The sequence below is a fragment of the Periplaneta americana genome, chromosome 15, assembly GCF_040183065.1.
Source record: "Periplaneta americana isolate PAMFEO1 chromosome 15, P.americana_PAMFEO1_priV1, whole genome shotgun sequence".
NCBI classification, from domain to species: domain Eukaryota; kingdom Metazoa; phylum Arthropoda; class Insecta; order Blattodea; family Blattidae; genus Periplaneta; species Periplaneta americana.
In genome coordinates, this window is record NC_091131.1 from 153265374 (window position 1) to 153292666 (window position 27293).

The window sequence follows — 27293 nt, forward strand, 5'->3', positions numbered from 1 at the left end:
TCAAAAAAAATTGGCAACCCTATAATGTAGTGATAAGTCCACATAGTATATATATATATATATATATATATATATATATATATATATTACAGTAAGAATTAAAATGTGTTGTGGCTGTGATAAAAGTGTTGAAAATTGGTTTATAGCACCACATTGGAGGTGATAAAAGTATGTAATATTTGTTCAGTGGCCGGTGGATACTCTACCTTGTGCAAATAATTTACTTATCTCGTATATTGAAGATGTAATTAAATGTGACAGTACATTTTAATAAGCATAGAAACATAAAATATTAATGCAAAACGTAATTACGTGTGTGCTAGTCCAGTGGATAGAAGTAAAGCATAACTATTTTCATGCGTCAGTGTGATTTGGGATTTGTTTTTCTGACAGCCATAAAATGGTTTGATGACGATTTGATATGCTGCAAGAACACCTGACTCCAACCAGCAAGAAGAGTTTGAAGTTTTCGCTATACGAACAGTAAAGTCGATGTGTGCATGCTCGTGACGGTTGGAACCGTTAGAAACTGCTACAGAAACAAACCTAGTACAATTAACTCTGTTTCTAAATGTTTGCTTGTGATATTTAATAACTGGGACTAAATTAAGAGACTACAAATAGGCGATTGATTTTGTACAGGAAATGTGTGAAGGAGCTTCTGTTCCTTAGTTTTTATGAATTACCAGTAGAAAATGCCAGAGAGGTCACTGGAATATATTAGTTCCCTTTATACTGCGTTTATCCACCTTCAACTGTCTTACAGCTCCTCCTTCAGTTATACCAACATAACTTAGGTGACATTACGAAAATTTCACGCCATGCCTTGCATATACGAATCTAAGATAGGTTAGGTTAGTTTAGACTTTTGTAATGTCTTGGATATATGAATCTGTGACAGGTTAGGTTAGGTTAGGTTAGGTTAGGTTAGTTTAGGCTTTTGTTATGCCTTGCATATATGAATCTGCAGGATTTTCAAGCGCTGGTTAAAGCCTGGTGATTTTTTTTCAGTGATGTCAGTATTGATTTGTCAGTGGCTAGCGTAATGGCGAAGGTACAAACGAAGTTACATTAAGAAAACTGTGTGTTCATTTCATTATTAACAATACAGTTACGCAATTATTTTTAGTTACCAGAAATTAATAGAAAACTTGCTGTAACATAAGATATATATTTTGTTTTGAACACGTTGCGAGTAGCGTGGTTCTCATTTTCCATTTACGACAAATGCTAACGTACTTCTTGGTCGCAATACCCATCAAGTAGAAACGATAGGCTTTTCTCCTTGACACAAATTGTAGAACGGTTTGGGTACTCATTCACTAGGTACTGGAGGCGTTATAGAGTTCTGGAAGGAGTTGATTGATGCTTTTATACTAACTAGAAAAGATATCACAAAGACTTTGGCTTCCTTAAGGGAAGAGAAAAGGGCAATTTACAACAACAATTTTCCTACTTTGACCATGCACTCTTATTATCGTTTAGGCCGTTTTCCCACCAGTTCCACGCTACTATGACGCTACCCTAATGAAACTGATACCTTCGATATACGGCAGCGCGGCGACTGATAGATAAGACAAGGCATGTCAATTGATGCCCACAGGAGCAAGCGCGCGCTTTAGAGTTCAGGAGAGCCTGAGCGCTTTACAGCGGAAAGGAAAGAGACAGACGAAAGAGGTGGTATATGCCGCTTGGTCGAGCTGTATTCAGGGATGGCCAGCACTGATTCAATAGATAAAGGGAAGAGAACTTATTAAAACTGTATCCATGTTAATTTTTAGATTTGCCTGAGAAGTATAAGTGCATTATAAGAATGTAAGTTTTAATTTTAATGCACATTTTTCAAAAGTTTGATTTTTTTATTCAAAAGAAATATTTTCTGAACTTTTGGTATAGAAAAGTGAAATTTTCAGATATAGGCCTATTTATTTAGTAGCCTTACAGAATGTTCTCGTAAATCTACTACACCGTATATACGTATTACTGAAGATAGTGTATTGAAAATTTTGAAAATATTCGCATGGAAATTGTTTGTAAGGAAATGAATTAACAAAGCTACTACTGTTACATCATAAGCAAAAGATACGTGCCCATGTGTTGTAAAAATGTCAGCTCTATAGCTTGAGCAGATTTCGAGAAAATAATTTAATATTCTGATGATAGGAAGTTGCTCACAAATATCACCTTAAAAGCATAATGCGATAAGAGTTTTGTTATGTAATATTAGTTACACTTAAAACAGATACAGTACCTAGGTAACTTTGCTTTGCACTGTAATATTGTTTTGATTAGTTTATTGATTACTTTTGTAAGGCTAAAGATACCATCAATATAAATTCCAACTTATCATGTCATACCAAGCTCTTTCTTTGGAATATCACTTTCTTTATGAATGATGTGTTTCATCCACTTAATACAGTATAATATTATACTACTATGGAATTTAAATGAATATTCCTTCTTAACTCTCTATTATGTTAAGATTTAACACACAAATGCAATATTAAGAAATCAGTGTTAGTACTTTTGTTTTACAGACAATATAGATAATATCAAACAGAAAGAAGCCCTATAAAAATAACGACATAAAATTTCACGTTCCGTTTGAAGTTTGTGCACCACTGTTTTCTTAATCCAACAGGTTGCTTATTCATATACACAACCCTTCCTCTTTCCATACTTAGCTCTTGCTGCCCGCGCACGACGTCAAGGTCAGAAAATTGCGCTTGCTTTGACATCACTGGATAAGAGGCTCGCACACGTACACAACGCGACGCTACACAGATGTTTGGAAGATGTCTGATTAATGATGATGTCATGATTGCTGATCACTAGGGCTAAGAATTGTATGCCATTGCGCTTCATTTGCCTCTGACTTCAGATACCAGTACGTAATTGCGTTCGGGTGGGGGATTTCAGTGTATTAATAAATAGAAATAAATCCAGAAATAGACTTTGTGCTGAAAATGATCCGAGACTTCATTTAACCTCTTTGGTTTCTGAATTCAAAGCTCTGTGCCATCGGAAGCATGCGCATCCTTCTCACTGAATATCAAAAATAAGAAAGTGAATAACTATATAATGAAAACTTTTAGATTAAATGTAAAATATTGAAACTACCCTATAACTTAAATGCATTTGAAATTATTTCAGTATAATTATGTTCAAATTAAAATATTTGAACTCTTAAAGATAGGGAATGCGCTATTGTGTTAATAACTTGCCTATCTACGAGTAATTTCATTTTTGATGTTTTAAATATAAAATAAATGTACTTATTTGAACTTGCGTAGTTTCAATGATTTCAGAGTTGTTGCGTTATTTTTGGAGGAGAATTCTAAGGTTGGCTCATTTACCGTAACTACAACCACTTTAATTTAATGAAGGTTGTTAAATTTTGTTTATATTAATAAGGTGTTCGCTCAATTCAGACTCTTATGAAAGAGTTCGCGAGTCCCGAAAGTTTGGGAGCCACTGGTCCAGGGCTTGGAAATCTTTAGTCTCCTTCTCCACTGTTCAAACGCTGGAACCATCGTGTCTACACGCTCACTAACGACACCTACACCGTCGACTTCACGTACTCTTCGAGCCGCGGCAGCAGCTTTATAATCTTGTTTCCAGTACTGATTTAGAGGGACTCACAATACGCTGTAATGACCATAGCGTCTTTTAAATTGCATTTACCAACTAAAGAAAATCATTAAAATCTACTAACGACGACCTGACTAATTAATATATTATAGTCGCGACGCTGTTATTCCCGGCGTGACTCCTCTTTGCTTACGTCTTAGGAAGTGAAGGCTCTGTAAAGTCTAGGTAGGTAATGTCGTTCGCCATTTTTGTTCTTTTGTTGCCGAGCTACCATACGAGGAATCCACGATCGTATTTGCCACACCGTTAAACATTATCATGTCGTAGCTTCTATGATAATAAATCAAACGCACTGTAATTCAGCAAATAATTGAGCGGCAAATAACGTCTTCGTGTGCTTTCTGCGAACGCCAACGAAAGAGCCAAAATGGCGGGCGATTATATTGTTTATCGAGCCTTAAGAAATGGATAACGTATTCATCAGCGAATCACAAGACGCACACGTTTAAATGTAGCAGACCTGCAACGCGATTGACTGCCGGAAATTAGAGCGACGGGACTTTACGTATGTAAATCTATGCCTCAGGCTGTAGAGTGATCGGGCAGAATTTCTATATATGGGGGAGGGAGTGAAATATAGCTTGCATTGAATTTTGGAATTTAGAGATTCGGGGGGGGGGGAAGTTGATTATCAGTGTTTCCCTGATATCCCGGGTCCCGTTAGGAAATTACTTTCCTCGTTTAAAGTAAAATGCATTGGACACTGATTGGATAATTCTGATTGTTGAGTGTTTTGAACTATATCTATTACGTCTTTAATTTTCCGGATTTCCCCCACAGTGCCCAGTGGTCCGAAACGCGAATCTAGCTGGACAAAATTAACTTTGGTCACCCTCGTGAAAGTGAATTTTGTCGATGACATAGTATTTAATGCCTTCTTGACATCACTTGTGAAATTCAAATCTGTCTGTTGACAGTTGACTAAAGAACATAGGCCCAGTTTCACCAAGCTTCGTTAAAATAACGCTAACAGCATGTTAAGTAACGTGTTAACAATTAAACATCCTGTTAGTGTAATAGTGTTTCACCAATAATTTGAGGTACTTTGACTAGGTGACATGATGTTAAGAACAATGTAACTTGAATCAAAGAAGCAGTGATTATATGAAATTTTACTGAATGTGCCTATAGTTGTGGTGTAGTCATTTGTTTTAGCGGAAAATTTTATTTTTTACATTATGCAAGTATTAGAGACTAACATAATCACAACGGAAATCAAGAAAAAGAAACGTATAAGGAGCAGTAATGTTGCCTTATATGAGAAACATAATTATTTTAGTAGATATAGCAGTTAATTATAGGAATGTAATTGAAGTCAAACGTAGTGATGGAACTTTCATTGGGAAAAAGGAATAAGCATGGGTTTCTTCAACTCAGGATTTCAGTCGCCATTTAGACGTGAAAACGCGAACTATGAAACAAATCAATGTTATGAAAGTATTAAGAGAAATGCTAAGAAGGATCATGCACAAGGTACAGTGGAACTTTTGAAAACTGGTGGTGATACTTTCACTCTCAATTGATATGGGTGCGAAGATTGTTTTAATTATCCAGAATCAAATAGACCAATAGAAAATGAACATGATTGTGGCGCTGAATACAATAGTAAGCGTTAACATTAAACATATTCTCACACGTCATTAGTGTTAATTACATATGAACTGTTAAATCAGTGAAGTAAAGAAATATCGTTTTGAAAATCTGCAATTATATCTGGGAATTAATAAGGAATAATAATCACACAAAAGCTTACGTCAATAAGTACTCATCTTCTCTTTATTGTGGATGCAGCCCTAATATTAATATCAATCATTTTAGTATGTATGAACATAATCTATTCTAAACAATTAAAAATTCTGAAGTAGTAATTGTCAGCTAATTGTTTTCATTGTAAATATAGCTCAATATAATAATGCAGCTTGTAACATACAGTGTCTATCATCCTTATTCGTACATACCTAATTTAAACTAATAAGACAACATTTTGTACAAAATAATGATACTCATATACTAATAGTAGTGTACCATGCTTTAAAACCATTTCTTAGAACGTTAATTTACAACCAGTTTTTATTTTAAGCTCTAATTAACAAAAATATTAATAAATACATTACTTTGAAAGTAAAACTGTATGTCATTTATATTCGTACACTTGAGTAATTTTGACTTATTCGGGGGTGCCGTGCCTTAATGGTAACAGCGAGTGTGCATTGCCGCGTGCTCTAGGGTTTGTTTTGCTTCAGCAGTCAGTGCTGTTCAAAATGGGCAAGTAGAAGGAACTCAGTGCCGAGCTAAAGAATACGATAGTTAGACTGGCTCTTAAAGGTTATTCTTTACGGAAAATAGGCAATATAGTAAACAAAAGTCATTCCACGATACAATACGTGGTTAATAAATTCAAATACCGTGGATTTACTGCAAATCAGAAGAGAAAACCAAAAGAAAAAATACTAAATGAGAGGGAAAAAAGGTTTAAAATAAGACAGATAAAATCAAATTCACGGTTAAGTGTGCCGAAACCACGTTCTCTCATGACAAAAACCACAAGGATGACTGTTAGTGAAACAATGGTGCGACGTGTCCTATATAAATATGGATTTCATGGTAGAAGGATAAGAAAAAGTCCCTTTGTAAGTAGAAAAAATCGAGCTTTAAGAATTAAATTTCCTAAAGTTCATGTAAATTACGAGCAAGAATTTTGGGACAGCGATGAGACCAAGATTAATCTTTTCGGATCCGATGGTGCCCATGGAGTGTGGAAAAAGAAGAATGAGGCCGATAAAGTGGATAACAATCTTCCCACTGTGAAACATGGAGGTGGCGTCATAATGATTTGGTGGCATAAGTCTTCGAAAGGCGTGAGTAACATCGACTTAACTGATGCAATTATGGACAATGTACTCTATAACACCATCTTGAAAAATAATGTCAAGGAAAGTGCAATAAAATGGATTTGCCGTCTGTCTACATTTTCCAACAAGACAACGACAGCAAACATACGGCCGAAATGAACAAACACTGGTTGATATGGAACGTCCCGAAACAACTCCATACTCCTCCTCAATCATCCGATATGAATCCCATCAAGCATTTGTGGTCCAAACTTAAGGAAAATATACATAAAAATACAATTTCGTCCAAAGAACACCTCAAAACTGTTGTGCTGGAAGAATGGCGAAATTTCACTCCGCAGCAATGTAAAACGTTGGTAAATTCCAGAGACCTGCAAGAGAGCGATGCTTCACGATATCTGAGATCGGTTTTACCGAATGCGCTTCGTGTGTAATCGCTCGAGCTCGGGTTTGGCCTGCGCTCGCTCGAGCTCGCCCGGGGATCGCTCCCCTGTCGGAACGAGCGCTCGCTTCAACCACTGTACACGAAGCAGTATGCTACAGTACTACGTAGTACAGCATTGATAAAAATCGAATGAATTCATTCGATTATCAAAATCATTCGAAATAATAGAAATATTCACAATATCACTCGATTATTGATTGATTTTGCTTACCACCACAACAAGCCGTATGAAGTTACACAAAATATGTACTCGCATAACAGAATATGTTCCATTTTAAGATAATGATAAGAGCTTTGAGTTCAGAATCATATGACGCAAAAATAGAATGATAAGCTTCGAATGTTCTGTGTGGTTGAAGCGTACTGACTCTTCTAACAGCCCCAGTATCTGACCCTGATCTTCATTAAATTAAACACCTGACCTACATGGCGATAAGAAAAAAGAGCGCTGCTCTCAGGCTATAGACCTACGTATAGAATGACTAATCAACATACTGCAATGTTATTGAACAATTCATTCATACATTCGAATGATTTAATCCTACAATGGAATAATCATAGAAATCATTCGATTGTTTTCAACAATTATATATTTTAGTGGAAATTTAATTAATTACACAATTTTCTTTGTTTAGATTGAAAGAGCCTGAAATGATTTTCTGTATAAATATATTTCATTCCTACTCAGTTTAACATTTAACTTCAAAAACAAACTGGGACACAAATTTAATCGCAATAATATTGTAAATGCAAATGAAATGTTTGGTTATATTACTATAAAAGGTATATAAAACCGAGAAATTACATTTAATACATGATAACTAAAAATATCTATCGAAGTATGAAATGCAAATAATAAATTAGTAGCGATACATTTTGTTTCATCTCGAACGTAATATGAACTTTACTCCTATTAACTTGGGAATATTTTTATTTTTTATTTTAGTAGGTTATTTAGCGTCTGAATGAAATGAAGGTGATAATGGCGGTGAAATGAGTCTGGGGTCCAGCACCGAAAGTTACCCAGCATTTGCTCGTATTGGGTTGAGGGAAAACCCCGGAAAAAACGTTAACCAGGTAACTTGCCCCGACCGGGATTCGAACCCGGGCCACCTGGTTTCGCGCTGACCGTTACTCCACAGGTGTGGACAATCCTATGTACTTTAAGGTATTCTTATCCCTAACTTCTCCGAATTTAGTCCAAGCAGAGCTAGTAACTGCTTTCCCTTTTTTTCCACTACTCTGACTCTGCTGATTTAACTTTATTTTCGGCATATACTTTTGACATCGTGTCTTGTAATCTTTTACCATCAACAGAGATGGTGTCCGAGCCTCTGCTTGAGATCGACGTCAATACTATTGAATCATCTTCAACATTCGTTTTGATGAAACGTACTGATTAGACAAGCCTACAATTCACCTACTGCTTACTGCTACCGGAAGAGCACTCTTGAACACCGAGCGCTCGTCCTCAGACCCGATCGCTCGGTGTGTTTCTTTACTTCGTGATTTATCGGATATATTCGTAGATGATCGCTATTCATTCCGTCAGTGCCTTCCTCGACTGATAACGATATCCCGCGCTCGCTCTCTTGCAGGTCTCTGGTAAATTCCATGCAGAGAAGGTGTCAGGCAGTGATCAAAGCCAGAGGATATGCATCTAGGTATTAGAACGTAATTGTTTATGTTATTTATGTATAGTTATTTAATTTTGTTACTAACTGTACGAATATAAATGACAGGTAGAGAAATTATATATTTTGTTAAATTTCGTTTACTTACGTGTTTATGGTATATATGGAATTTACTTTTTGTTTTATTTGTATTCATAATGCTACTGAACAGAATTTTCAAAGATAAATGTAATACTTTCATTTCATGTGTCTTTTATCACCAAAGTTGTTACATATTTTCACCTGTACGAATAAGACTGATAGACACTGTATGTTCCCTGGCAGCCGTAATTTACGTGTAACAGGATGTTAAGGATTTAACTGTGGGAATAGGCTGTGTTTTTAACAGTGGATTTAGCATAATGTTAGCAGTAACAGCAGTTGATGAAACATCTCTTCTGTTAAGTTTACTGTTAAACTGCCTTAATGACATGTTAAATATTTAATACAGATTGGTGAAACTGGGAGTATTGTAAACATACTGAACGTTCGTAATATGTATTCAAAACTTCAATAATAACAGAAAGTTGCACTCTAGAGAGCTTTAAGTTATACACTGACACTTCACTGATCTTTTGTGTATTCATACATTGACTTTGTTCGTTTGGTGCACTTTTCCATGTGGTAACGTTCACATTTTTGATTACACAGTTCACAGACACGTTTCTCCCGGCTCGTGTATTTCTTGATTGAACATACTTTGTGATGAAACCCATGTATGGCGGGCGTATCGTGTGATGATGTGTCACTGCTTCTGATTGTCTTTCGTCCAGTTCCTGTAAATCATGGCACCGCTTCCGTAGAACTCGAGGTCAATTTCCCTCCCTTATTTTTTTTCCTTCTCTCTTCCATCTGCTTGTCGTATGCTGCGGTGGATGTCAAGTGCATTTTTAGTCTGTTGTCTTCATTGTGGAATGATTCTTTGGTCAGCTCGTATACTAGCCTTCATTCCTACTCTTAGTACGCATTTCAAATATCGAGATTTTATTTTCTCAGTTTTTTATATATCATTCCTGGTCATATTTTCCCATATCAGGTCTATTATGTTACTATTGGTGATACTGAGGTACTGAACAGAACCATTGCAATGTCTAGGGACAGTTTGTAAAGATCATTGATGCTATATGTAGCCTTAATAGCTGCTGTTGATCTCTTTTGTATATTATAGCAGAAAGATGTCACTGTTGTTCGCAATGTAATGCCAACATATTTGAATCTATTCACGACCTCTAAGGGTTTGTCGTTTAGTTCCAGCGTGTCGTCCTTGGCAGCTCTTCCTCCTCTTCTGAATATCATCTGGACGGTTTTATCAGAATTTATATGGAGGACATTTCCTTTGACCCATTTCACCAGTTCCCGTAGGACAGGCGTCTCAAGGCCAACGCATAAAGTTGTTACAGAGAGCAAGTGTAGATAGCGTAGTCAGCTGAAGAGAGAAGCGCCATACCCGAAGATAGCCGATCGCTGATTTATGTCGCACGCGTGAGCGAGCTAAGTTGTAACTGTCGCGGGAGAAATTCCACAAAGCTGCACTTTTGAGTTGTACTGTCATAATAAACGGTTGTTTTCGGAAGGAATAAAATTTATTAAGTAGTTTGCAGCAGTAATAATAATAATAATAATAATAATAATAATAATAATAATATTTGTTTTCTCATATATTCATGAGTAAAAAGAAGACATTTGAAGCATGAAGAATCATACTTGTTACGTGATTATTTAAACACAAGGAACTGGCCATTATATTCTGGCCAAGTTACCTCATAAGTGGTGTCTTGTTGGCATCGCTTGTGAGGTTCAGACCTGTCTTCAGGCAGTTGGCTAAACAACAACAATACTTCATTTCTAGTAAATGGTTTTTGGTATCTCTTTTTTTTTTAGTTTATACCATATTTAATAAAATAAAATTCAATAAATAGTAATAATTAAATTACAATTAAACTTGTTGGTTGTTAAAGCATGTATTCTTATGATACGTCAATATCAATATGAGCTGTTCAGAGCAAAAGTGGTGTAACTCAAAATTGGATAATGAGGTTTAAAGTAAATTTTTCTGTGAAATACAGCGTAAAGTAGCAATTAATATGGCCTTCTTGCTATCCACTGACTATTAATAGTTTAAATAAATTGAATATTAATTGCTACTTTGCGCTGTATTTTACAGAATGTTTACTTTAACCCTAATTATCCAATTTAGACTTACACCACAATAATAGTTAAATGATATGTTTCGTAATATTTTCATTAATTAACAATAACCAAAACATCTTAGAAATTCTCAATTATTTTAAATTAGAATTATTCAAATCTTAAATATGGTCTCAAATTCTTTTCTCAAGTCCTTCAGTACTTCATTATATTATTTGTTACACTGGTCTTGATTCAAATTAGGTAAAATTTTAGATTACTGAAGTGGTAACAGTTACCCATTGAAAATTACGTCTCCCTCAATTTCACTTTCCCTATGAAAGCTTTTATTTCTTCATACATATGCGCTATTAAGGACATTCTTTCCTCGGAGATGGACACAACATCGTAGCGGTTGCAGATGTCTATTCAAACGTCGCGGTCAATGACGTCATCCGGAGATACACGAACTGCTCCCGCATCTTGTTCCACTCTTACATTAAGAGAGAGAGAGAGAGAGAGAGAGAGAGAGAGAGAGAGAGAGAGACGCCCTATTGAGATGTCTGCCTTAGAATTTCCCTTTTGCTTGGTCCACTCAGGATCATATCGTCCGCGTACATCAGCCGTGGCGATAATGTGACTCACGAGCACATTGTAGCTCGCAATGATAGCTGTGCATTTCCCTTGCTTCCTACGTCCCACAACCCCCACCCTCTCACTCACTGGAGTCAAACTCCGTTCCATTTGTATTTGTCTCTGACCTGCGAGTGGCGTATGGTCGCAATGTCTCTCTCGAAACCATGTACCTCTACAAAAACGAAAGTTTCAGGTAGGATGGGAGGACGCATTTTTTTTGCTGACAATATGATGAGAATATATAATGTATGATTTGTTCACAGGTATTACGAGGAAAACGGTTGTACAACATAAAACGGCATTATAAGTTACTACATGTTACTGATGAAAGATTAAGTGTTGTTGTTATTATTATTATTATTATTATTATTATTATTATTATTATTATTATTATTATTATCATCATCATCATCATCATCACACACGGACAGGAGAACGCGAATTCGATTATACGCACTGTTCAAAACATACAGAGGTGAGCCTGCCTGGAGAGAAATAAAAAATAGGTTGCAGCCGCCAAATTACTCTTCAAGGAACGACCACTCATATAAATTGAGGGAAAGAAGACAGAGGACGGACACTGGAAAGTTTTCTTTTCTCAATCGTACTATCAGGGACTGGAATGCTTTACCTGCAGACTTACTAAAGGCTTTACCAACAACCAAACACGTATTTAAAAATAGGCTTAAGGACTTTACTAATAGACGATAATTATACACAGTATGTAAAGGTTGTAAATGATATTTTGTTATTGAAGTGTTATATCAGTGAAAAATTATGTTGTGTCAGTGAAGTGTGTTGTGTCAGTGAAACGTATTCCTGTCAGGGAAGCTTTATAGTTTATAGTGGCAGTGCAAAGTATTTGAACAGTGAAATGTTTTTGAAGTGTTAGTGAAATCAGGATAGAATCAGTGAAATGTGTCGTAGTTCCAGTGCAGTGAGTGAGTTGACAGCGAAATGAGTGTAATGTTGAAAGGTACTTGTGCAGATATGAACATATCATACTCGTGGGTTTTAGTTCGAACTTAGATTTAAGATACAAATTTGATTTATTTTAAATGTTATTTTAAGTGATAGTGCTTCATTTAATTTAGGATATTCCCTATTATTATTATTATTATTATTATTATTATTATTATTATTATTATTATTATTATTATAAATTATTGTTAGTATTAATTATTGGTATTATTATTAAGTGTATTTTTAATTAAGTTTGTTATTGTCATTATTGAGTGTAATTAGTTACCACTGCCACCACTGCAGTGTGAATACGTACATACATACATACATACATACATACATACATACATACATACATACATACATACATACATACATACATACATACATACCATCATCATCTCTGTACGTCGATCCTTTTTCAGCAGAAGTACGAATAATGCGGTTAGATCTTCAATTTAAACTCACAGATTTACAATATGATGTTAAATGAAAGCTAGATGTAAGGACTTGACAAATGTTCAACCTTTCAAATCTTTGCCAAAAAATATATATCCGAAGCTTCGTTCTTTCGCTTGCTCTGTTGAAGCCATGTTCGCTACAACTTACATTCGTGAAAAATTATTTTCAACAATGAAAATAGTAAAAACCAAATTTAGATCATGACTTACCTTCGTGATCAACTACGACTGACAGTAAGTGACATAATTCCTGATTTTGAAACTCTGTCGCAGAGACATTCTGAAGACAATTAATTTTAGGTTGTGATAATGTGTCCTTTGTTTTCTTGTTCATTTCTTTCTTCGTTACACGAAATAAATATTCGTTTGTAGCTTTGTACTGTGTAAAATTTTATGTAAGTGCTAGACGTAAGGAAAATGAAAATCCGTTAATAAGTCAGACAGTTGCTTCACTTCCCCCTTCGAGTGTCCCCCTCCCTCCATAGGTGCTATGCACGTTGCAGGTTACACAGTGGCTTGGCGCACGATCACATTTTCGCCATGGCTGGCGTACATTATTAATTTTGTTGACCGGGAGTTCTTGAGGATGTCTGTGATGTCAGCAATGGCTGTGTTGAACAGTAGCAGACTTACAGGGTCCCCTTGTAACACTCAGTTTGTTTGTCTTATCTTGATCGAGGCGGTGATTCCATCGTCGATTTCGATGTAATTGTATGCCAGGATATTGTTCAATATTGGTCCGAGAGGGTGGGTGTCTCCGATCAGTTTTGACTTTATTCAACAATTTCTTCCTGTTGAAAGCTTTCTTGTAGTCTATAAAGACAGCATCGTATTTTGGTTTCTCTGTTAATCTCCTTAGGGTCTGCTCCATCTCACGATGAGTAGTTTTACTGCTTGTAGTGTGCTTTTATTCCGCCTGAAGCCAAACTGGCAATCTGGTATTTGATTTTCTGTTTCCTTGTCTAGTTTGGCTGTCAGTACTTTCATAAATATCTTGAAAATATTATTTTCTAGAGCGATTTCTCTATACGAATTAGGGTTGTCGGTGTTTCCTTTCCCTTTATATAATGGTTTCACCTTCGCTGTTCTCCAAACATCCGGTATTGTTCCTGTCCGAACACATTTATTAAATACTTTATTTATTCAAAACTTCAATAGACAGCGGCATATCAGCACCATGTTATCGTGAAGTTGGACCTGCAGCCAGCTGGCCTTGCATGTAGCGCGGGACAGTTATTCAGTGTGAAAGGAAGAAGAGTGTTCGATAATGTGAAGGACTAAGTGTTGAATTTCTATTGCCAGTTTTAGTTTAAGGTATGTAGCATGCTTTAACAGAAACTCGTCTGTGCATGGTGATGACTGACGATCATTGAAGAAAAAGTAATAATTTTGTGTCTATAATGAATAGTGATATATATTTTTAAAAAGAACGATCGGAACGGATCGACGAAACCTTTTTTTTTTTTTATATCTTATAACAACCCTTTAACTTTAAAACACTTTGGGTGCTAGGTGCGGTAACCTATGGGTTTGTATATGTGCCATTCTTCACAAGATTATCAACAGTTGTCGGCCCTAGTAGTGAGATTTAGTTGAAGTAATACACTATTATAATAATTGTACTAAATTCCATAGTTCTATAGATGTTGTAAGCTATTTCTCATTATTTAATCATTCCTTCATGTAATTTAGTCATATAATATCGAAATATGAATGTATTTCAGGCGAGATTATGTCGCGCAGAGGGAAGAGTGGTTTACCTATTAGCCTACAACCCGTATGGAATTATTTGAACTGCGGAACAAAAAGTGACAATTTAAATGAACTGTGTGATTATGTACAGAGAAAAATTATATTACAGGACTGCAGTGTTGCTGGTTTAGTTACCAAGAAGACAAAAAAAAAAAAAAACTAAATATGTTTTTCGCAAGTTACGAAAACAGTTGAATAGGAACTAACATAAGTTTTTACTGAAACAACCAGGTTGGGTTAAATTGTGAAGTACAATTTTGTGGCCTTCTAATAAGGGGGAATATATCTTTAAAACATGTTTTGAGAAAAATTATATTTAAAGTTGGAACAGTTTTTGTAAATCAGTGATATAATTTTTATTCTAAATTTTCATATGAGACCAACTATTGGGATATTCTAAATCAGGGCCGGGCATGAGAGCGGCTCCATATAGCCGGCCAGAGCTGCTCTCGCTCCGCAAGGCAAGCCAGAGCAGAACGCTCACGCAGTGGCGGACTCGCATTACAGCTACCTTCCCTGCATTAATATAACAAGAGCCACGGTTGTTCTATTCATTCAGTCTGTCAGTACATAATAGTTTATAAGGATATTACATCAATCCATTGTACAGTACAGAATTTATAAGACTCTTATTAATTTAATGAAATAAATTTCGCTCTGTGCACACATACAAATCATTAGGCTTATTTACATAACCCATACGCACACACTGCAACCTCCTCACCACGGTTCTACGAGACAGGCGTATGGCTTCCACTTCCCCTACTTGCTGTGGACAGAGTTCATCTGCCAATATAATTAAACATCGCTTGATGAATTCACCTTCGTTGAATGTTTTCAATTCCTTTGCAATTTTATGGCAAATTTTTGTAGCTAAATCTCATAGCCGATTCACTAAGTGCATTATTGTCATCCTGTTAATATATAATATATGGTATGACATGACATGACATGATGATATATGATATGATATGATATGGTATGATATGATATATGATATGATATGATATGATATGATATGATATGATATATCATGAACTGTAATATACTATACTATGATATATCATAATACTTGTATAATTTAAAATTATATATTACTAAATGTATAATAACTTATAATGCAATATAAATATCAAATAGATACTCTAATATAATGTACCTGAGAAGCATTTTCTTTAAGTTGTATTAATTTATGGCGTTCATTACCAACATATTTGTCATATTCAGTAGCATGTTGTAAAGAATAATGTCGTTGGATATTGAACCTCTTAATCAGTTGGAGTGTTTTATGCCAAATTAAACACTTTCCTAATCCACTGCTCTCTACGAAAAATAACTCCTCCTCCCATGATACATTAAAAGCATTGGGAGTAGCGGGCCGCTTTAATGTATGAGCGGTAGCTCCGTCTTCAAAGTTCGCCATCATACTGCAGAGTCACCACTGCACCGACACTGAATGACGTACAGTATGCATACGTCGCAGCGCTCACAAGACCCGCTCTTTAAAGCACACAGCGCTCATTTCTCAGAATCACGTAATGTGCCAGCCCTGTTCTAAATTATATACAAGCGAAATAACTTTTAAAGTATTTATTTTCAAAACGTTCTGAACATGAAACAAGTTACTCCTTTTTACACAAGACTACTTTTGTAGTAGATGTTTCCCTTTACACATTTCATGAAATAATGCAAACTGCATTTTGAACATATCGCAAAATAAGAGTCTAGTATCATACTTGAATATGATATTTTATTGTGTTTTAACAAAATACTGATTAACATTACACCATCTCTTATATGATGCATTATAGTGACAAAAAAGAGAAAAGTGATTACATGAAAATGAGACCAATGGATTTATAAATAAATGAGATAATAAAAATAAATTTATGAAGTTTTGTTTCTATATTTATGTAGGCCTATCTTGTTCATCTTCCATTTCTTTAATGGTATCAGGATCCAAATCTTTTATAGACACTGTGTGAATATTTTGGTAAAAACCATGAATTACATTAGGAATTAATGGAAGCAGTTCCAGGAGATCTTTCTTTCTCTTCTCTGAGTTTGGAAGAGGTGCATCCATCATACGACAGTCTAGGTAGCAGGTGATTTCTTGCCTTCCTCTTCGTTTAAGAGTCATGATTTTGAAAGGTGCTGTTGCGTCCAAAGACTCTATATACATCATAATACCATTCTCGAGTAAATTGAAGCCTGCTCGAATCCTGTGCCACATTTTTATCTTCTGTAGTTGACTGCGAACTTCTCTTTTTCGGGCTGTATTTCTTAGGACTTTCCACTGTAGATTCTGAAGATGAATCGTCATCAGATACATAAAGTGTGTCGTCATCCGAATCAGTGACATCATTCCATAACAAAGAAACTGGGATGGATTCTGAACATAAAAAAAATATATATATCTCAGTCTAATTAATACAGTACCACTATATTTTTAAAGTTAAAATTTACGCCCGTGACTTTAAAAACTATATTTTCTCATTTCTTTCAGTTCAGTATTGTTTACCATAAGCACACTATCACTTAGCCCTTGATGAAGAATTGTCAAGACGCGTAGAACAGAGTGCTGTAATATTACGAGTTCTTTGCGAAAACATCTTAATTAACAACTCACAAACATTTTACTCCTATTTAGGGAGATATTACAGTGTCAACACACCGTATTTATGAGCTCTAATATATTAATATGCCTTAGAAATGATGCAGTACTTTAAAATTTCAGAATGGGAAAAGAGAAATTCTGTATTTAATCCCACCAAAATGTGCATAGGGAAATAAGTCTACATATTTCCTTTTACCCAAATCAAATTATTATTACGGTATATTAGAGTTATGTGTCATTTTACACACGTGGATTTAACCATTTCTAATAGAGATATCTCTTGTTTTCCGTTACCCAACTAAAGAACGCGCTTTAAGGGTTATAACAGTATAATACAATTCATTTTGGCCAAATTTTGACATATTCCCCTTTACCCGAAGGCCACAGAATTTTCTACTAGTATCACAAAATTATAGAAACCACTTTATGCCACCGAGTAGGAAAAAAGTAGGAAGACGGCGTAAATCTGTTTCATGAAGGTATGTGAATATTAAGCACAGACTGATAAAAATCTCTTGTCAGAGAAACTTCGACAGAAGAATTGTGTTTTACAAGACAGCTTCAGAAAAAAAAAAATGCTACCTTTAACTCAAGTACAGAGTTTCATATAAATATCTTAGACGTCATTAATTTTATCTAAATATATTCCTCATAAAGGGATAGTTCCTCTTATACAAATGTAATCAAGAGTTTGTACACGAAAAATACACACTACCAGCAACTTCATAAAAATCTTTAAGATGGGAGACAAGTTATGAATGTCGTTTAAATGCACCCCCTTTAAGGGGCAACTTAGTTCCTCTTATAAAATCGTAATCGAAGTATGTACACAAAAGTATATTTTATCTGTAAATTCTGGCCAAAGTTTCATAAAATCTGTTGGATACGAGAAAGTTATTAATTTTGTATAAATGCACCCCCACTAAATTGTTAGTTCCTCTTAGACAGGGACATAATTTTATTTTTACTTCAATTTTTATTGTACCTGAGTTTTTTAATGTACTTCACTCCCACCCCTTCTATTAAAGACGTTCAACCGTCCTCCATACAGATCCAAGACCGATATGCAGTCATAGTAGCCTTACGGTCATAGTAAACAGTACGTTCCAAAAATATGTTCGCATTTTCCAGTGACGAAAGAGCTTTCAATATTGAATCATTTTCGCACAGGTACTGTCGTCCATTTGCCTACGTCGTATCCCGGTTTCCCCTACCAGCTTTTATTCGCCAGTTAGTGGCTGGGCTGTCCTAGCTCTTTTCTGAGAACATTAATTTCTGTTAGAAATTGGACGTCTACTTAACATTATACAACTGTTTAAAATAACTTAAATAAAAGGACGTCGTTAAGTAATTAATTGTCACGTGATTTCCCCTCTTCCTACAATCCTGCTACATAACCACTTGGACGGACAGTAGATAGCATGTCTGAGTAATTTTATCTGTGCGGGTCGGGCAGAAGTGAAGATTAAATTTACAGTACGTAAGCTACTCTTTTATAGAGTAGGTACATAATTATTTCAACATGAGTTACTAGTACGAAGGACGAAACTGGCAATTGGAATTAGATGCAATAGTCTATAGTGCGATAATGTGCACAAAAGAACCGAAGCCTGTATCGAAATGAACGGCCAACATTTTCAAAAATGTGTTTAAATATTCGTATTATGATTATTTTTCAATTTAACTTCATTCTCTATATTGTACGCCAATGTGCTGTAGACAGTATAATGTACACTGCATGAATACGTTCGCATGGAAAACTCAGTTCGTGAGTAAAAACACTCATTGTTAATACTGTGCTGTATTTTGATTAAACAAAAACCTAATGAAAATGATCAAACTCAAAAGCGCGATATTTCCTAATTTACGTAAATGGATGAACTACCTTTATTCCCTCCTATACCTAGTAAAGTGATTTGTTCGTATATTACGCCAGTATCATCGAACTCCAGTCGTGGAAGGGGGTAGCAAACGACGTTGATCCAGAGGTATGGTATAGCCAAGTTAATGTTAAAAATGTTAGTAAAAATAAAATGATGTCCCTGTACAACGTAACCAGGATTTGTAAACAAAAAATATATGCTCTCTGTAATATCTGTATAAAGGGGCACTTTGAAATAAAATTGAAACTATCTTAGCATTCGCCGGCAGGGACTGGGGGAAGCTTCGAAAACCCCAAATTATGATACCTGGCCTCTGTGTGATCGAACTCTGGACATGCATAATACAATGCAGAAATGTTAATTATTATTCCGCCCTACACAGTACTGGCCATTATTTCCGTGAAATTCATGTTTGAATTATTAAAATGTAATATTAGATTGCAGTGTTCCCTTCGTAAAATCGAACTTTTGAAATGCATTTCTAATGGCCAGTAAAGATAAATGAGGAGTCAAACGGCTTTATTAATAAATTCTTCTTGTAGTGTGTCCAAGAATTTAATTCGTAATGCTAGAATAAAAGAGAAAGTTGTGGTGTATGGTAAAGTTCTGACACTATCTGTTCTCTCCGATGACGCTAGAGAGGGCTGCACGTTGAAAGCGCACCCAGGTTGGTTTTTATAGAGTGATGAAAGCGCACCAAAACATACCAATGAGAAGTGCACAACACGTTATGTATTTGTGGACCTGATCAGCGTTTCACCGCAAATGGACAGCAGAGTTAGTAGTTTTTCCGATTATATTCTGTAAACCTACGTCGGGGAAGCTAGTTCCTTTCCTCCTGTACTTTGGACTTATAGTCTACGGGTTTACCCACTGACGCACTACCGAATGGAACCGAATGCTTCCACAAGCATATCAAGAATAATTTTTATACTTCTAATCCATCACTGCACAGAGCCATTGATATGCTAATAAAGTTTCAAAAGAAGGCAGCAAATGAAATGCATATATCGTCAGCTTACAAGCAAAACACATTAATTTACAATTCATGTTGAGAAATAGTCAGCTAAGCATCTTGTTAATAACATATATCAAATATAATTAATTATTTATTCCGTCTTATGGCTTAAGCATTGATTACATATAAAAGAAAACACTGATGTGTTACATCTTATTTAGTCTTAATACTAACGTTTTCGCCCTTTGTAGGGCATCTTCAGGTACGAGATATAACAGATATCATCTAAAATCAATTACAAAAACTTTGCTTTACATTTGGAAATGACATAACTAGAGTAAAAATATTGTGACGACAACGTGAGATTCGATCTCACGACCGACGGAGGAGAGGCTAAGTCGGCCGTGTTTTGGCGGGTTGCGCGCGCATCTGGTGCTTGCGGAGAGAAGAAGGGGGAAAGAGTGATCGCGGCGGAGAGAGGAGGGGTCCGGATTGTTCGAGTGCTTTCTCTGGAGTGCTATCTGGACGCTCGTCGAAAATTCGCGAACTAGAACTTTCCAGGCTACGTCGCTGTGGTTGTAAAAGAAGAAACGCGAGTGAACTCGGACAGTGATTCATGATTAGTTCAGTCAGAAAGCCAGTCTTGTGTAGCAGTGAAGCCAGCTCCGAGACCAGAGCGCGACTTGAGTTGTGTCCGTAACTGTGGAGCCTGAAGCCCGGAGTTCGAGTGCAGTGGACCGCAGTTGGGGGACCTGAGTTCGAAGTTCAGCGGATCGTCGCTGAAGGTCTGTGGTTCGAGATTCTGTGAACGCGAGTGACTGAGCTAGAAGAACTAGCCAAGACAAACGAGCTGTGAACTGAGAACTGACCGTTCCGTGTTGTAAATAGTGCTTTGTAAATATTAGTTAAGATTAACAGTTCATTGTTGTTCGTAATAGTCCAAGTAAATTGTCATTGTCGTCAGTGGAGTGCACTAACGAATACTGTGTTACTGTGTGGAGAGCAAATCCTATTGTTGAGATAATAAAATTACGTTGTTGTTTAGTTTAAAATTTACAATATGACATAGTGACAATATTAATCATCCAAAACAACATCATATCAAATATTAAAAAACAAATTAAAATGACGTAATTTATTGATTTTACTATGATCAGCACATTGATTTCTACTCTCTGTATGCTTCTCTATTCACTTTTAACAAGTTATTGGCAACAGTACAGTATATTTAGGACACCAATGTATTGAGATCTACTTTGTATGCCAACATCATAGCTATGCAAACTTACGTCGTTTTAATTTGCTTTTAATATTTGACATGATCTTTTTAATGTTGTTTTGGATGATTAATATTGTCACTAAGTAATATTTTTACTCTAGTTATGTCATTCCAAATGTAAAGCAAAGTTTTTGTAATTGATTTTAGACGATATGTTATATCTCGTACCGGAAGATGCCCTACAAAGGGCGAAAACGTTAGTATTAAGACTAAATAAGATGTAACACATCAGTGTTTTCTTTTATATGTAATCAATGCTTAAGCCATAAGACGGAATAAATAATTAATAATATTTGATATATGTTAAAAACACATTAAGTAAAAAATATTACCTCTGAGAAAAAGGCGTTTTGAAAGCTCTTAACAAAACTGAATCCTCAAAATATTATTTTTAGCAAGTTGTTTCTGTTTATATGTATTTAATTTTCCAATTCTCAGTTTTACATATATATTATGTACATTATATACGCCTTTTTCCCAGAAGAAATATTTTTTACTTAAATGTGTTTTCCTTGTAAACCGACGATATATTCGTAAATGTCAGGATTAGTACGAGAGAAAAAATATCAGTCGATGACAGTTCTAAAGGAGGTCAGTCGACTAAGCTTGCCCGTAAACTGAAACCGCAGACTGTGTGTCTGCATGACCTACAAGATTTTAACGCACAAAATGTTTAACTACACATACTGCTAACTCTATGCTCTAACCCTATTACAATTTTACAGACTCTTGCCTGTGGTTACCGGCAGACAGTCCTCAGTCTTTAAAAGTGGGAAGGTAAATTCTGTGCGCTTTTCGTGCTTTTCGCGGGTTATTTTGTTGCTCTTTTGATTGAAAAAGTACAATAGTTGTGCGCTTTCAATGTTCTCCGGTCAGAGAGGGGGAAGGAATATATTGTACTACTAGTGTCGTGCAATGTTCGAACATGAGAGAGGATATCAAGATATCACAAAATTCGCACTACTCCATAGGGATCAACGATACGTAGAAGTGAAGTATGTAAACTAAAATAACCGAATTCGTTAAAACCGGTAAGAGCCTTATGTTCTGTTCATGTTTGCAGAGTCTCTGCAAAACCGAAGATCGCTTTGCGTTTGTTCAATCTTTCCCCCTATCATGGATGAATATAATATAATAGGATGCGAAACTTGCCGAGTTTCCCTTAACACATACTAGAGGCGCTGTTGTAGAAAATGATCTTGCTGCCACCTGTTAGAGGGAGGGGCGTTATTATATCTAGAAGCGCACCAAGTAGCGAAAAGAGTAATTATTCCATGCATTTAGCAGCGCACCTGGTGACGAAAATATTAAACTGTGCAGAAAGTATTCCCTCCCACCCTCATCGATATTCAAAACTAACCCAATTTAAAATAAAACATTTACATTTGTATTCCTCACAGCAGCTTCTACTGAAAATTCTTACCGGAGCCAACAGGAAGATAAGAGACGATCTATTTTACACTACTCAATTAAAATATAACCAGACAGAGACAAAAATAAAGCAAAAGGTTAGATAATTGGGATTGTATTCTTTGGGTAATTATTGTACAGCGCAATTGAAAAGTCTGCAAGAACTACTTAGATAGTTCAATTTATTATATTACTATTACTTTACAATACATTCAACAACACTATTTTTACAACGTCCATAAACATCACTGTTTAACATGCACTGCTTATACACACACGTAATATCACTTTATGATCACTTATTAGCAAGTTTCTGTCTGCCATCTTGCTCCTCGTCGAGTCCTCGAGCAATATCTCGAACGGATAAATAGAGAACTCTGGGTAATGTACCCAACACGTAGTTCTAATGTTCACCACCTACGACGTTGGGCGCTGATCATCTTATTTCAGCCCCCCACTGCCAGATGGTGCTGACCGCAGTTTCGCATCCTATTGTATATTTATCCATGATAATATGTTCCGTGCCTTTCTCCTCGATCCCTCCCCCTCCCTCCTGGTCCTTTATGCTTTACCTGCGTAAGAATGTCAGGCACATACTATCTTGCAAAGGTACGCATAGTAATTAATGAGTATACGTAATTTCTGTTATTAATATGACTAAACATTCATAAAATATACGTATAAATAAATCAAACGAACTATATTTTTAAAAACGTGTATGTCCATAGTTCCGAGTACTATTGTACAATGTTCAAACGTGAGAGAGGAAACTAAGACATCACAAACTTCGTTTTATTCCATATGAAAAATATCGCAAGAAATGTGCTCAAATCTGTAAGCGGTTTAAAATGTGAAGGGATGGGGGAGGAGGACAGCAAATATTTTCATAACACGATCGAACAAACATGACAGGGTAGAACGAACATCGGCGAATATCGAACTTCGCCATACTCGACAAAATTTACCGAATATAGTGTCTGATGCACGATATCCGTTACAACATTTTACCTCTCGAAAGGCATCGCGCAGAGCTATAAGACAGTGATTTTATAGATTAATTAATTTGTCCTACAGAATAATATCTGTAATATTGACAATTAATATTTTAGGAGAAAAATTCGCTCCGGCGCCGGGAATCAAACCCGGGTCCTTGGTTCTACGTACCAAGCGCTCTGACCACTGAGCTACGCCGAATTCAGTCCACAGCACCGGATCGAACCTTCCTCCTTCAATGTTTCCCTTTGTGGCCTGACTCAAAGTTAGTTTTTCTGTATGACTAATAAATCTATAATATTCTCATAGCTGCAGTGCATTTGTCTGTACAGATTACTGTGCACTTAACTGCGGAATCTCAGCCAAACAAGTCACTCAGCTGAGTGCGCTCCTAGTATAATGACAGTTGACATTGGACATATACGTCAACATATATGCCTAACTTGGAGTCAGGCCAAAAAGGGAAACATTGAAGGAGGAAGGTTCGATCCGGTACTGTGGATTGAATTCGGCGTAGCTCAGTGGTCAGAGCGCTTGGTACGTAAAACCAAGGACCCGGGTTCGATCCCCGGAGCCGGAGCGAATTTTTCTCCTCAAATATTAATTATAAAACAGTAAGCTGATATATTCTGAACCCATTTCATCACATAACATTTTAAATTTTGGGTAAATTTGTTTGAATCAGGTTGACAGCCTCTAAAACTTCAAGATAAGCACTGAGTTTCTTAGGTGTCAATGTCTCCCGATGAATCATACAATGAGTCAGTCTACTGCTTGCAAAGCTACTGCCTTAATTTTTGCCTGAGTGAATTCCAGTCATTGCTTAAATACCGCCACTCCATGTCACCCACAATCACTCCATAATATTCCATGTTCTGTTAGGAAAGTATTTATTACATTAAAATGTATTTTCTTGGAACGTTAAGTGCACAAAAGACAACTCTTTTCTCGCCATTGGGTAGGCAATTAAATAGACATTTTAGTGGACAACGGTTGCTTCGTCAACTTGAAGTGCGTAGTTATCTTCCAGTTCTCCTACTGTCTGTTCATATCAGTTATCCGCAATGTCTGCAGTTCCCCCGCAACCATGTCATTCTAGTAGATAATGCTTTCTAATTGCGTCGCCGTGGATTCACCAAGCATTGTAGATACCATGTCGATTGCTTCTAACAATGTACGCGCCTCATGAATTGTTTGAGACTTCTTAGAATTGGCGATTCTGCAGGACGCTTGAAATGAAACTAAAAGAGAGCTTATTAGTAAGCTTTCCAGGAAAAGTTATTTAGTTTATTTCAAATTCCCTTTATTTTTAGCTTCAAGGTAGGTACTAGAGTCATGCACAACCGGTTACGAAAAATATAAATTATATATTGCTATTCAACGCCTGGCGCTATAGTCAGCATGCAAAGCTCTCCCATCTTGCGAAGTGTCTCAGGTTCAGTTTATCGAATATTCGAGTTGTTTCTCATTCTTTGTGGGTGGACGGCAAAGGCAGACCACATTGGACCATGCAGGAGTTACAAGAGCCCTTGCAAGGACGCGTTTATCATCGTGTAAGCCTACCATTTAATTGATAATTCTTCCTCTCTCAGTACATTCAATCAATCAGTCATCCATCGATTTATCAATCATCCATCCATCCATCGACTCATTGATAGATTGATTGATTGATTGATTGATTCATTTATTTGTTAGTTGATTCATTCATAGATACATTGATTGATTCAGTCACCCAGTCCAGGTATTAAAGTTGGGTACCTTCAAGGGCATCAACAAGCTTCGTGAAATTACCATGCAACCTGCAATCTCAGTGCTCTGTGGGCTTATCGTTGCACCAATTATTTATTAGAACGCCAGTGTTTCGTAACTTTTGTCAAGAGGTTGTTGCAGATGAAAAATGTAATATAAAATTTAATATTCTTTGGGGGGGGGGCAAAATGACACTCTGCCGCCTCAACAGAGCAAAAAACACCATGCTCCCCCCAAAGTCGGCGCCACTGCCTGTAGCACACTGCAAAGATACTGTACTGTACTCCAACCAGGAGAAAGTCTCGGGGGAATGAGACGCAGCGGGGCGATGTTATGAATGAATGTTGATGTTATAAGATCACACACGTGGGTAAACGCATCTCCATTGGCTAACTCTCAAAGCACAAACGATAACACTGATACACACATATTTATATTACCTTAGTTACAAAATTAGATCAAGGTTAATTTCCTGGTCTTTTAATCCCTCCATACAGGAAATAACATACGCAGGAGAGCGCATGTTCTTTAAACTGACGTTATAACGGCAATATTATCTATCTATTTCGCTCCAATACTTACTTACTTACTGGCTTTTAAGGAACCCGGAGGTTCATTGCCGCCCTCACATAAGCCCGCCATTGGTCCCTATCCTGAGCAAGATCAATCCAGTCCCTACCATCATATCCCATCTCCCTCAAATCCATTTTAATATTATCTTCCCATCTACGTCTCGGCCTTCCCAAAGGTCTTTTCCCCTCTGGTCTCCCAACTAACACTCTATATGCATTTCTGGATTCGCCCATACGTGCTACATGCCCAGCCCATCTCAAACGTCTGGATTTAATATTCCTAATTATGTCAGGTGAAGGATACAATGCGTGCAGCTCTGCGTTTTGTAACTTTCTCTATTCTCCTGTAACTTCATCCCTCTTAGCCCCAAATATTTTCCTAAGAACCTTTTTCTCAAAAACCCCTTAATCTCTGTTCCTCTCTCAAAGTGAGAGTCCAAGTTTCACAGCCATACAGAACAACCGGCAATATAACTGTTTTATAAATTTTAACTTTCAGATTTTTTGACAGCAGACTAGATGACAAAAGCTTCTCAACCGAATAATAACAGGCATTTCCCATATTTATTCTGCGTTTAATTTCCTCCCGAGTGTCAGTTCACTCCAATAGATGACGCAATAGTAAGCACATTCCTTCCACGGTTAATCTCCTGGTGCGAGAACAGTATGTAACTCACTGTCAAATCCGTACCTCTGGCCGTCATAGCGAGAGCATATGGTTCAATTGTGTGTTAAACGAAGAAGTTACACTTCATTTTGTTTCTGATTTGCGTGGGTAGAAGCAGAAATGGTACTCGGAAGAGAATGAGGAATTTCCTCGAGTACGTTAATCTGCTTCGCAAATGATAAACATGCCTTGTCGCTGACAGGGGAAGTCATGTGTCTTCTATGTTTGTTTCAGGAGGAAGTGATGCATAATGGCTCAGAACAGATAGTGGACGGGGAAATCGAGTCTGCACACACGCCGGAGATGGAGAGTGCAACAGCAGAAGAAAAGGAGAAGAGTGTGGGAGAGGATACAAATGCCGATAACAAAGCAAAAAAAGAAAAGAAGGATAAGGTGAAAAAGAAATGGTCGTTCCGGTCCATCAGCTTTTCTAAGAAAGACAAAAGCAAACCTCCTCGTGAGGACAAGAATGGCGACGTCACCAAGGAAGAGGTCGCTGAGGTGAGTGCATGGATTTCTGACTAGAATGAAGGATAACGATGGAGTTGAACAGTAACCTCTTATAACAAAACCACGAACAAAATAAAACTTTAGTTGATTTCTAT

General features: G+C 36.5%; 1 protein-coding gene across 4 annotated transcripts in view; it reads left to right on the forward strand.

Annotated features, from left to right (window-relative positions):
- The window catches only part of LOC138715458 (A-kinase anchor protein 200-like), a 420917-nt gene that overhangs the window by 290794 nt on the left and 102830 nt on the right, over positions 1 to 27293 (forward strand). For all 4 annotated transcript variants that reach the window (XM_069848378.1, XM_069848382.1, XM_069848380.1 and 1 more), the window contains one exon: positions 26923 to 27189. In XM_069848378.1, coding sequence (XP_069704479.1) covers positions 26923 to 27189 — 267 coding nt within the window. The remainder of the gene's footprint in view (positions 1 to 26922; positions 27190 to 27293) is intronic.